Source organism: Myripristis murdjan, chromosome 6 (genome assembly GCF_902150065.1).
Source record: "Myripristis murdjan chromosome 6, fMyrMur1.1, whole genome shotgun sequence".
In the NCBI taxonomy this organism is placed as follows: Eukaryota; Metazoa; Chordata; class Actinopteri; order Holocentriformes; family Holocentridae; genus Myripristis; species Myripristis murdjan.
In genome coordinates, this window is record NC_043985.1 from 28583357 (window position 1) to 28596535 (window position 13179).

The 13179-nt window shown below is 43.2% G+C and overlaps 1 protein-coding gene across 4 annotated transcripts in view; it reads left to right on the top strand.

Moving 5' to 3' along the window:
• The window catches only part of fgd4a (FYVE, RhoGEF and PH domain containing 4a), a 66614-nt gene that overhangs the window by 37777 nt on the left and 15658 nt on the right, over nt 1-13179 (top strand). For all 4 annotated transcript variants that reach the window (XM_030053762.1, XM_030053763.1, XM_030053764.1 and 1 more), the window contains one exon: nt 10748-10903. In XM_030053762.1, the coding sequence (XP_029909622.1) occupies nt 10748-10903 (156 nt within the window). The remainder of the gene's footprint in view (nt 1-10747; nt 10904-13179) is intronic.

The following is a 13179-nucleotide window of genomic DNA, read 5'->3' on the forward strand; positions in this document are numbered from 1 at the left end:
TTTCTCTCTGTTGCTCTCTCCATTTTCTGTCCTCAGCTTATTCTCTCCTGGTAATCCCTCCCTCTGTCCATCCGCCGCTCTTCCTGTGTGCATCTGGCTTTTCATCTGTTTGTCCTCTCTCTCTCTCTCTCTCTCTCTCTCTTTCTCTCACCTCTCTTCCTTATATCCCATTTTCCCTCTCTTCCTTGTCTGACTGTCCTGAATCTGTCTCATTTTCAGTTTTTCTCTCACCTTTTCCCTCATTACAGAGTGAAATTCTCTCACTTTCCCCGATTTATCCCGTCTCCGCCCTTCTCTCTCTCTCTCTCTCTCTCTCTCTCTCTCTCTCTCCACCTCTCTCCCGCCCTTTCTCTTTCTCTCCGTTAATCACATCCTGCTGCAGTATTGTCCATCCGCCCCTCTCCCCTCCGCGTCCTCCGGGTCATCCCGCGCCTCGTGGCAGAGCAGCCCGGGGTTATAATCTGACGCTGGCCCCTGGATTAGGGGATGAGGCGGCGTTAATCTGAAGAAAGTCTGGGATAGTTCACCAGAAACAGCTAATCCTCATGCTTTAGCCGTAATGGTTAGCTGTTGCCCTATCTGTTACACCGGGTCACACTCTTACACGCATACACACACACACACACACACACACACACACACACACACACACACACACACACACACACACACACCCATAGGCAGTGCCAGCATTGTGGCGTTGTGTACTACAGTAATGACAGGCATGTAACTACACAGTCTCTAATCTCTTCAACTGATGTAGGGCGGCAGAAACGGCCAGAACTCTGTGTGTGTGTGTGTATGTGTGTGTGTGCTTATATACCGTATATGGTCCTTGTGTGTGTGTGTGTGTGTGTATGGTGAGAAGTACCTGTCAGTGTCAGTTTGTCTCAGCAGCTTGCATCTGCCTCTGGTGTTTTGCCTGCTGTTACTTTGTCAGCAAAACCTTCAACTGTCAGGATAGAAACCTCTTTTTTTCTTTTTTTTTTTTTTCAGTGTTTGAAAGCTGACATGCTCTCCCACACATGAAAAATAATCCTGGGAATAATCCGAACCACTGATAACGGATTGTCAAAATAAAAAAAATAAAAAAATTATAAAAATACATGGGCATACTGGGAGAACACTTTTTCTTTCTTAACTCCTGAGAGAGAGTTTAGTTATCATACACATATGAAGAAGAGGAAGAGGAAGAGAGAGAGAGAGAGAGAGAGAGAGAGAGAGAGCCCAGATCTGGTCAGCTTCTGCTTGAGGTCAGAAGTCAAACTCATGTCAACATCCTCTTTGCATCACCTTCAGGCTTTAAGCAAGTTTTTTTTAATTCTCACAGTTATTGGTTTGTGTGCTTTAAAAAGTCACGGGTTTTGCAGTTCATACTGTCTCGCATCGACCACACGTCAGGTTTCTTAATGTGTTGTTCCCCTATGCACAGTGTCCAGTTTAATATTATTATTTATTTTTGTTGGCTATATATAGTTGTATTCTTCTAAAATTACACTAGCGATTCATGATATTGTCTATATAATCACCAATATAGTCGTGTGGCGCTCATCTCATCTCTCTCACATCTCTTTATTTTGAAGTCTATAGTATTTCCACACATCCAATGTAATGGGCAAACCAAGCCTTCGGTCACGGTGGCAGGTTTAGGATTCTGGAGTGACTGGAAAGATGTGGGATCCCTAAATCAAGAAATCGATATAGGAGTGCACGTTAACGAGCTAGAAAGCTTTTCCAAGTCACTCATGTGAGGATATTTTACACTTAACCTGATTTACAGTCATCCCAATTCACCAGGTTCAACTTTTCCAGAGTGTTTTTGTTATTGCAGTCTGTGATAAAAATCCTATATTGTCCCATCCCTACTAGGAAACTTGAAAAATGTCTTGATAATGGTGGAATTATTTCAATGTGTATTCACTCAGTATTCATATTATTACATCTCCTATATTTCACCGTGTTGCATACATTCTGTCAGGGGGTTTTCCTTTAGGACAATTCCAGCCGCTGCAAAAAAAAGCAGCTAATGAGCTGGACTGAGCTCCTTTTTAGTCCTGTGCTTTTAATTAGAGGCAACCGAGGGAGAATTCAGAGCGAGGAATTCCTCCCGGTCCGACTGGTTCACTGAAGGAGAAAAACGAATTCCTGTCATTCCTTGTAATTCGGCGACGCCAACACACACACACGGCCATGTGCACACCGCTTCCTGAGAATATAGGTGTGCACTTGACACACGGCGTTCAGTTGTTATGGTTATTGCTGTTTTTATTGTTATTATTTCTTTATGACTTTTAGATCACTGTTCTTATCTTTATACTCACACTGAGCCAAAACCAAAACATTTTACTCTCTCATGTACTTACTGTAATTACATATAACAGTAAAGAATCTTGAATATATATATATATATATTGATGTGTACGTGCAGTTATACACACATAAATACTTGTCATTAATACACCCACACAGTGCATATAACTGGCTGACTCTCTCTTCTTTTTTTTTTAAGCCTTTCATAGCTGACAGCATGATTGAAAATAGAAATGGTTTCCTGTGTTTACTTCCTTTTGTTGTATGTGTTGGTCACCCTCGACTCTACGCTGGCACAGGACGGCGTGCAGTCAGAAGGGCGAGAACTTTCCTGCTTGACTTTGACGTTCAAATCAAAAGGAGCCGATCAGTAACATGGAGGAGCTCGAGTCCCACTTCCCCATACAGCCTCCCTGGAAAGGTACAAAACGTCCACGTCTGTTCTCGGGGACTTTGGTGTCCAACTTTTCTTGTGTGCTTTCACTTTGCTGTTACTGGCGGTCAGCGGTCACCGGGTTTCAAAGGGTTAGTATTTACATCGTGGGCTGGTTCGTCTCGGGTCCTGTGTGTCGAACATTTGCACAGAAGATGGCCCCGAGGAGATGTGGTGATGGGATGTTGGTTTTAACGTTGCCGCTTGTAGGCTTTGGACCTCATTTAGCTCTCAGTGTGCAAAGAAGAGAATTGGTGCATGGAGCTGCAGGCAGTTTTGAAAAAGGTGTTTGTGAATCATTGATCAGATGAACTGATGCCCCCTGGCAGAAAAAGGCACGAGGTGTGCACGTCCCTGTTGGAAAAGAGACTCTGTCCCCTTGTGTTGGTGTGTTTGTGCATCGGGGCGTGTGTGTGTGTGTGTGTGTGTGTGTGTGTGTGTACCTGACTCTGTCTCAGTTCCTCTTTCTCTCTCTCTTGCGCTCTCACGGTGTCTCTCCTTCACACTTTATTACTCTTGCCGCCTCTCTGAGCTACGTGCTTCCTCTATTTATTCCCGTAATGATCAGATTAAAACGAGTCAATTCCGCCGCAGAGCCGAGAGGAATCTGGTTAACACCAGTTTGTGTGTGTGTGTGTGCACTCGTATGGGAGTGTGTTTTCAATGAATGACCCAAGACACTGCTGCGTTTGATTTGCTGGAGGTCCGTATTTACGTATCAGTTTGATTTACCGCACGGATTCCTCATTCCTACTCATTAGCCGAGTTGAACATCATCATTCGAGGGAGGTGTGGCTGAGCTTTAAACATCGTCAACCCCCGCTGGTCCCACGGGTGGGTTTGTCATTAAAAATGCATGTCGCTTTGTTCAAACCCGCAGAACTTTATTTTAAATTCGAGTGGAGTTCAGCAGTGTCAAACATATGCTGCTGAATTACTGGGAAAATGTGCATAAAATGATACACAGCACTGCAAAAAGTCAAAATCTTACCAAGAGTATTTGTCTTATTTCAAGTAAAAATGTCTTATTTCTAGTCAAAATATCTCATTTCACTTAAAATAAGACATGATCACCTCAGAAGTAACTTGTTTTTAGACAATTGTCTCTTGTTTCAAGTGAAAATTTGCTTTTTTGACTTGAAATAAGACAAATAATCTTGGTAAGATTTTGCGTTTTTGCAGTGAGGATATCTACATATTTTCTATTCGATGTAATGCTGCAGCCATAAAGCAATCACATCTTTAGTTTGGATATTTCACTCCGTATTTAAGGATATCAGTGTGATGTAGCTTCAGTGAAGCCTTGAGATCAGCAGACGCATAATATATACATGTGTTGAATGTCTTTTCTAATTTTGAATGTACTTGAGGGGAATTTTAAGGGGAAAAATCATCTCTCCCCGGTGCTATTTGTGGATGAATCCAGGCAGCTTCATGATAAGTTAATTTACATTCACTCATTCCTGCCCAGATTGGCGCATTTTGTCAGATTACAGCGCCAATCAAGCCTGCATCATCCCATCAGATCCAATTCAGTCTGTCAGGACGGAGCTGCAGGGCTGTCTGTGTGTGTGTGTGTGTGTGTGTGTGTGTGTGTGAACCTCTGTTCAGCTATTTACTTTTTTTTTTTTTTTTTTTTTTAAAGCTATTTCGAGCACTTAAAAGAGGGGGTGTGTGAGAGAGAGAGAGAGAGAGAGAGTGAAGGAGGAGTCTGCCGCCAGTCTGTGGCTCTCTCTGCTGAGCTGAGTCACTTGGCTGCATTGCATCGCATGGGAAGATCGCATGTAACCGCTGAAGTTTCCCTCAGCCGGCGCTCTTCTGGGACACACACGCACAAAAATACACACACAACACACACAGGCCAGTCACTGAGGATACACACGCTGTCTATCTGAGGCACAAGGGTGAGTTAATTCACTGGGATTGTCATTTTTCCCCAGCATTTTTGTTTTTTTTCCTCTTTCTCTTGCACTTGTCTGTCCTGATTAGTGCTCTCACACACCTCTGCTTGTTGGATGATATCATGTGGCTCTGTCTTTAAATGATCAGCGGTGATTTTTTTGGAGCGGGCCACCCGTCCCCACTGTGGGAATGACTGGGACGAGCCTGCATGTTCTCATGTCGATTCTCCGCCTGTGTTTTTGTACTGATTTGTGTTACAGCGTTTTCACCCCCAAAAACTGCCTGAGCCTTTTTGTGTAACACTGTTGCATTTCTAAAGTATGTATTTGATCACACTCTCCCATCCTGTTTGGCACTCCAACCAGCAGTGAGCTTATTTATGGCTGACAGATTTTGATTAGATATTCTTTGTCGGCACAGCGTTTGAGGAAATGGAGCTGGGCCACTTTTTTTTTAGGTGAGAAACTCAAGCTTTCATTTCAAGCCGTGTCAGACACTCCTCTGCTGTGTCTTGCGCCGGCAGGGTGGAGACAGGACAGGTGTGCCATTGTGTTGTTTTTTTTTCCCCGAGAGCTCTCACGCTGGAGTATCGGCACACAGGTCGCCTGAGGGGTAAAATGGGAGGAGCGAGGAGGAGAGGAAGGGTTAAAAAGCGTGAGCGGCAGAGACGGGTCGGTCAAGATTGCTATCAGGTGACGACACCGCGCGAGGCGGCGACACCATGTGAGCGTCTGGAGGAGGGCGAGACAGGGGAGAGTCTTCACCTGTGCCTCCAGCGTTCACTCGAGAAGCCGGCTGGCACACCTGCCCTCTTGCAAAGCCGTGGCCGCCGCAGTTGCAGGCATGCTTCTGTTGTCACATTGTGTGTGTGTGTGTGTGTGTGTGCAGTCTCAATGCAGAGAAATCAAAGCATGCGGTCCGTTTTGCAGAATTTCATAGTAGTAATTAAGATACAAGTGGACATAGACGAGCCACAGAACTTGTATTTGTCTGATAAGAGAAATTTGATATTAACCAACGTTTCAATTGGTAACATTTACCAAATGAATAAGCAAATAAATAAAAAGAGGCTATTTATTTTGAACCCTTCAGTCAGTGAACGCTGGTGAAGATGATTCATGGTTTTTATCTGGTTATTTTTATGTCCCCCCTCCTCCTCCTCCTCCCTTTTCCTCCCTAGCTGGCAGTAAACAAGAAATGCCTTTATCTGTAGAAGTGCAGGAGGGCCGGGGATGGAGTGGTGATGTTTACGCACCACCATAACATAGACCACATACAAACACACACACACACACACACAGTGAGTGACACACACTGAATTCAGGTAAGCCTCGGGGAGTAGATTCCCTCTGCTGTCAGAAAGAAGATGCAGTGGCTTGTGTTTAATTCAAACACCTTCACTTTGGAAAGACTTTGAGCTCTTTCCGTCTCCCCGACAGAGTGACGCACGGCGGGAAAGGCGCTTTTCATGTTTTCATAAAGATGTACAGGATATGCGGGACCTGACAAACCCTCGGGCTGAGAGCTGTTTAAATCGCAAATATTTGCTGTCTTAAAAAAAAAAAAAACCAAAGCAACATCAAGCAATATTCCTCACGCTGACCTTTACAGCAACACTTTAGCTCCTCTCTGTGCCGTTTTAGGATTTATTGGGATGGAAGCAAATGCCTGCAGGCTCTGTCTGCTCAGTAGTAAAATAAATTTTCGTCTCCAGAAGATAAAAGGCCGGTTGCCATGGCAGCACGTCTCACCATCTTAAAGCAAGGACAGAGCCAAAGGTTGAGTTTCACTTTGACTTATCAAGTCTTCACTTCCCAACCTGCTGTACCAGAGAAATCAAATGCTACTCCAGAAATGCGTCATTACTTCCCACATATGCGTCATTAGTTCCCACATATCTTTTAATGCTGTTAAGCTTGTGATCGGAGCTCAACAATTAATCAAAATATTTCAATTAAGGTAAATTAAATCAAAATTCCTTTACAAGTGAAGTATCGTCGTGGTGCAGAGATGCCCCGGCTTGCAAATCGGATTCTCCAGACTTAAGAGGACGTGTGTTTGGTGCAGACCCCAGCAGAAATCACATCATTTTAATTGTTTTTTTTTTTTCAGTGAAAATGAAATGATTATGCCTACATTCACTCAACCCTACTTGTAGTGTAGGTGTGCACGTTGTGTGTAACGGTTGAAATCCACAAACCTGTGGTGAGGAATAGAAGCTCTCGTCATATTTTAGCCTAATGGCTCCCTCTTGTTATTTGATGTTTCTTCGATACACTAAATGATTACCGAGGCACTAAATTAATGCTGTTTTCAGCCTGGCCGAGCCCTGAATGAGACGAAGTGCGCTGGTAAAACCCGAGGCCGGGTGACAGATTTCTTGTCTCCGCTGTTGTCCAGAAGCCGCTGCTGCTATTTGTTTATACCGTCCACATCAGTGCAGCTTGCCCCGGGACAGCGTGGGCCCCCTCCCCGTCCCGCAGAGGGAGGAGGAGAATGAAAGCCTTTGTGCCACCTAACAACTTAATGTCCACATGCTTTTGGTTTAGCAGGGCGACGGCTGCTGATTTGCATGGGGGAGTCTATTGCTTTAGCCTTAATGAGAGGAGGGCAAATTGTGTGTGTGTGTGTGTGTATGTGCGTGTCTGTTAGCGAGTGCATGTGTGTGTGTGCTAACCAGGAACAGCCATCCTCGCTGGGCATAAAAGGAAAAGGAAGTCGATTTTTACATTCACTGATGCACATCTGGTTATCTTTCACTGCCTGAATGTTTTAGAGAAAAGATTCAAACTTGCTGATTTGATCTCTAAATCAGATTTCGGTGATTCTTCACCTAGCTTGTTCATAAAAAGCGACTGGTGCAGTGCCGTCCTAGGCCAAATTTTTTTTTCAGTTTCAGGTTTCTCTGCTTATATCTCTGCACACATCTCACTTTTTTTCTATCTCACACCCCCTATGTTGTGCAGTCACACTTAACATACTTGCACAACTTGCTGTGGTGCAGGCCGGGTCTCAGTGAAATCCCAAAGTGGAGGTGATTTACAGCTCAGGGACGAGTGTTTGACACAGTTAATAACAAGCGCAGCAGAGAGAAGCGGGCTGTGGAAAGCAGACCCTCTGCAATCTAACTAGATGAACGATGATGGAGCACAGCGTGTAGGTGGAGACTTATGTTTTAGCCAAATATGTATAATATGAGGCGAAGCATGTTCCTGGATGGTTCCTCAGGATCCTTAATGTGGCCGTGAAGGGAAGCCAAGCACATAATCAAGAGGAATTCTTCCAGAATTGATTGGTAATTCTGGGGCCGTGTTTAGAAAGCCGGCTCCCCCCAAACGCAACGTGGAACCATTGCTAGTCAGACAGTCGCAAAAGCTGTTGTCTTTAATTACGGTCAGGCTGTAAAAATAGAGACCGTGACTATATGATTCTGTGGTACTTCTTTCCTCTTTCTGTTTCAAGACTGGTAAGATAAAGATCACTGTAGAGAGAATAAATACAGGGCTCCAAGCACCACACTGGTCTATAGTAACCCTGTTTGTGAACAACATTTTTGTGCGCAAATTAAATCTACTCTATATGCCTGCATACATTTTGTACGATTTATAAATAGAGGCACACACCACATGTCCGTACATATTGTACTTTAACACCAGACTTTGAGAATTAGCCTATGTATTTTAACACAAATTCGGCACAAGTAAAACAAGCTGTTGCATGCGTGGACCGATGCAAGCACGTAGAGTGAAACACATTTTTCAGACAGAGAGCATGTAGGAGTCTGAAAGTACAGATTCTTTCAGCAGAAAGAGGATCTGTTTTTGAAATCGAATGTATTTAGAAATCAGTGTCTCTTTTCAGTGAATTGTGAATCACCAGGATGGAAGATGACTCCTTTTAATGCAGATCACCCAGCAGCAAGAAGAGCAGACGGAGACCAGGCTCTTCAGATTTATAGACATTTATCAGTAAACTTTCAACACAATCACTTCGGGCCCGTCTACATTTGAGCTTAACACAGTTTCAGTGCTTCATCTGATCAAGTTCACACTCATAACGAGGGAGACAACTAACGAGTCGTGTTGGAAACAAGCTGTAGATGAGCCTGGCTTTGTGTGTGTGCATGGGAATGGGAATTGGTGAGCGATAATTGGTGCGTGGTGATAAAACACTTCCTAAATGTCTATTTAAGTAAAGAGGAACAACGCTTCAAAACAATGGCTGATAGATTGTGGATCATCACGATCAGACGCTTAAACAGAATTCTGCTTAGTTTTGTTGGCAGATGACAATACCCCCGTCCCAAAAAGCATTTAACTTTCCACCTGAAAACAAATATTAGAGGTAGCCAACATCATGGTGTCTTTGACTGAATACCTCCATATCGATACCATGACGATATTGTAGGGTTGACTATTGGTGCTTTCATCAGATGTTTACGCACAAGAGACTTTTGATAAACAATCAGTATTAATGTGGATATGATTAAGTTCAGAAAATTGCATCATTTTACTGTGATGCAGCCTTTAAAAGCAGGACAAGACAACACTTTTGCCCTGTCACAATGTTATGATAGCCAAAATCCCAGACGACATCCACCTCGATCTCAACTAATAACTTTGATTGCTGATCCTCGAGGTGCTGATGTGACCGGGGACCTCAGACATGCACGTAACAGCGGCCACAAAGTTTTAATTTAAAAGTTTCAGTCAAAAGTTTTGGCCTGTATCTTCTCCCGTGCATCCCAGCAGGGAACAGAGGCACGGCACAGACTGCGTGGCCACGCCAGCTGGCCGAGCACAAACAGGGTGGAACAAAGTTGCATCGATTTCTGCGCACAACCCCATACATCAGCGCCGCTTGTTAACTCACACACAGCCATTTAAATGACTGCCTTAAATGGAGACTAATGGACTAATAGCAAATCCCTTTGGTTTTCAAATAATGGGACCACCTACTTGTTCCCTAGCGAAATGGCACCATATATGGATGTTAACCATACTCGGCTGCATGTCTGTGGATCTGGGGTTCACGCAGTGTGTGTGTGTGTGTGTGTGTGTGTGTGTGTGTGTGTGGCTGTGAGGTCAGAGAGAGGTAGGTTTAGGCGACTGTAAACACTGCCAGTGTGTTGTGGCTGTGTGTCGGCCCGCTCTGTCTAAACACTGCGCTGCACCGTGCCGTGCCATCTGTGGCCAGCTGGCTGGTAAAGCCTCACTACTGCTGATCATCAACTGGATCATTAGCTGGATAATCAACTGAACTGTCTGAGACTCCAATATGTAGGCCTGGGCTGTGCATTCACGCGGGGATCGAATGCATTCAGCTCTCGACCTGTGTACAGTAGATATACGCTGAACATGGAAATACACATGGAAAGGATTGGTTTAGGGCTGGGTGGTTTATCAATATTATATCAATTTTGTGTCCAACTTGACATCATCTGGGATTTTGGGGATTGTAATATTGAGTTTTCCTGGTTTTAAAGGTGGGATTACAGTGAGGCGATGCAATTTTCCAGCTGTTATGTTATTTGCCTATACCTGCTTTTTTTTTTTTTTTAATAAGAAATCTGTATGTAAACATCTCATGAAAGCACCAGTGGTCATCCCTATGATATCGGCACAATATTAATATGAAGACATTAGGTAAAAAAATTCATATCGCTCAGCCCCAGGTGCGTTATGGGTTATTATGATGATGATGATGATGATGATGATGTGTATATTTTTGGGAAAGTTGCACGGTTCCTACAGGCCTTTAAGGTTTGTGGCGTAAAACTCTGAAAATTTAAAACAGAGCATCTTAAATAGTGACATCATCTTGCACGAGTGGGTGTAAATTAAAATCTCAACCAATAAAACCCTCACAAACCTTTAAGCATCCTCTCTTATCCACTTTATCCCTTCAATTAAAATTGTGTTTCTCCCCCAAACTGGTATCCCGTTGGTTTGCACGCGTGAATGATCAATTCCCTGCACCTTGTCTTAAACAACATCTCATTTCAACAGGCCCCTCCCACATGGGATTACAAGACATATACAGAAATAAGGATTCATTCACACATTTATTCACGATCTCCGTCTCTGTCTCCCTGTGTTTCAGCTCTCGGCAGCAGCTCGTCCTGCAGCGATCGCAGCAGCCCGCCCAGCGTGAGGGCTTGTCTCAGCCGGGCGGCCAGCGGGACAAGTGAGAAGAGGCGGGGAGGATTCAATGGAAGAGGCTCTGCCAGCAGGCCTCCGCTGCAGCCGAAACCACAAGGTACACAATGGCAACTCACAGCAAGTCAAACAATCTGCATGAGCGTGTGTGTTTGGACAGGGGATGAAGAGAAAAGACACGATTGTCGCAGCCGGCCGGACGCTCCCTATCAGTCATACATGAGCTCCCACGTCGAGACAGTGATGAGCCTCGTGGCTCGCTCGCAACAGCAGCCTTTTCTCCTTTTCATGTCCCTTGTCGTGGCATTTATTTAAATTCCACTCTGACAGTAAATGAGGAACAAGACAAAAATCTCTTTACAGTATTGTCACACTTTGCCGCTCAGAGAATGTCACACATACACAGAGTGAGCCCCGAACAGCAGATTAAAGGCTCCTCGACATACAGCTCTTGTTAGCCACGCTCTTATCTGGCCTCTTCCTGCTCTGTTAATTTCCAGCCAGACAAGGTCGCCTGTGCAGTTATTTTTCACCAAGTTTATCACAAACTTTCCTACCCTCAGAAGAATGCACTCTACCTTTGCCTTGTTGCATGTGCACCTATCTAAACAGCTCAGACTAAAGATACAGTAGGTCATAAATGGCTAAAGATTAAAAGTAAGCAATCATACAGTATACGATTATATGATATATACTTTTACAGGTGGCTGCTAGACTGACTTGTCCTTTTGTAGAGCATAACATTGAAATATCAAAATCCCATAACACTTGATTTTAGTTGGATGCGAATTTTATGGTAAGTAGGAGGTGAGTAAGGTGTTTGAAATATCTTTGAAATCACCCCAAAAGTACATTTACTTCAATTTATTGAGAAAATTTACTTCTTCTGTGTCACCAAACTCATCCTAGATGAATATTTCAGATCCATCAGATCATAACAAAGGAAACTGGGGTTGTCACTGGTCACGCCGTTTCTGGAAAATCAGGAAATTTTAAGACTGTGTTTGCATGTGCAGCTTTAATGCAACTTCACCTCTGTGTGGAATTATACAGGAAAACCATCGAATAAAAATCATAAATTGGTTTGCATCATCATTTGAATGACACAGACACAGTAAAAGCAAAACTTTGGGGTTTTCAAATAAAAATTTAGATAGATGTTAATGTAATGTGGAGGTAATTTCAAAGAAATTTCAAATTCCTTACATGCAAATTATCACTGACTTACCATGAAATTTGCGGCCCACAAATATGAATTGTTACCAGTTGTATATATCAGTGCATTATTATTGGAGCGCACAGATTAAATAATCATGAAATTTCCTCCACACCCGCTAAGCTTATCTCTCGTGTGATTGACTGGAAACACCACACACATTATGCACAAAGCCAGTGACTCAGGACGTGTGTGACTAACACACACACACACACACGGGGGGGAGCAGTGAAAGCAGAAAGAGAGTTATGTAACGTGGCCTGTGATTGGTGAACCCTGAGCTTTGTTCCTTTTTTTTTTTTTTTATTTGACCAGAGTAAATCATTGTATAGCAGCAGATAAGACGAGAGGCATGCTGGTCTCTCTCTTGTGCTGTAAACCAAACAGGAACTTCAGTCCCAGGAATATTTATTAACTGTATTTCATGAAGGTAAAAAATTAACCCCTCATAACTCCTTGAATCATTGCCTCAACATCACCTTGTTAATGTCATTCCCTCAGTGTTGAATAAAGGTCAGTGGCCACGGTGCGGGTTATGGTTTAACTGAGATAACTTGTGCTGCCCCCTTCAGTTCCAAGTTGGCGTTACAGTGACATATTCCCTCAAGGGCCACCAAATTATTATTAAGACTCCATCCACTTGATTTATCTTGTGAATACTATTTTTTTTTTTTTTTTTTTTTTTTTAAATTTAATTTTATTTTTTGCTCTGTTGTGACTGGTTGATTTAATTAAATTTTTGACACTCAATTTTGTAACTTTTGCAATTTGATTTGTATTTTGTTTTGGTCTAATTGGCCAATTTAATTTGAGAATTTTTCACATTTGAACTCCATGATCCTTCCCAAGATTTTTTTCTCTTTTCCCAGTTGTCTTTGGGGTTTATTTTGGGGAATTTAATCTCACCTCCTGAAAGGGCTCAAGACCTGTTTGTTTGTCGTAAACTGTGGGCCGGTAAAGCAGGGATCTGGGGCTCTAAATAAACTTGAACATGAACATATAGCTACCAGCGTCATCTAAATTAATTAGTCATTTCTGTGCTTGGCAAACCACTGCAGAGTCAGCTCACAGTTCACTTTGTACCTCAGTTATTAGTTCACAGTTTGATTTGTGTCACTGTTTGGCTTACAAAAAACTGAAACTATTCAGACCCTGAATTC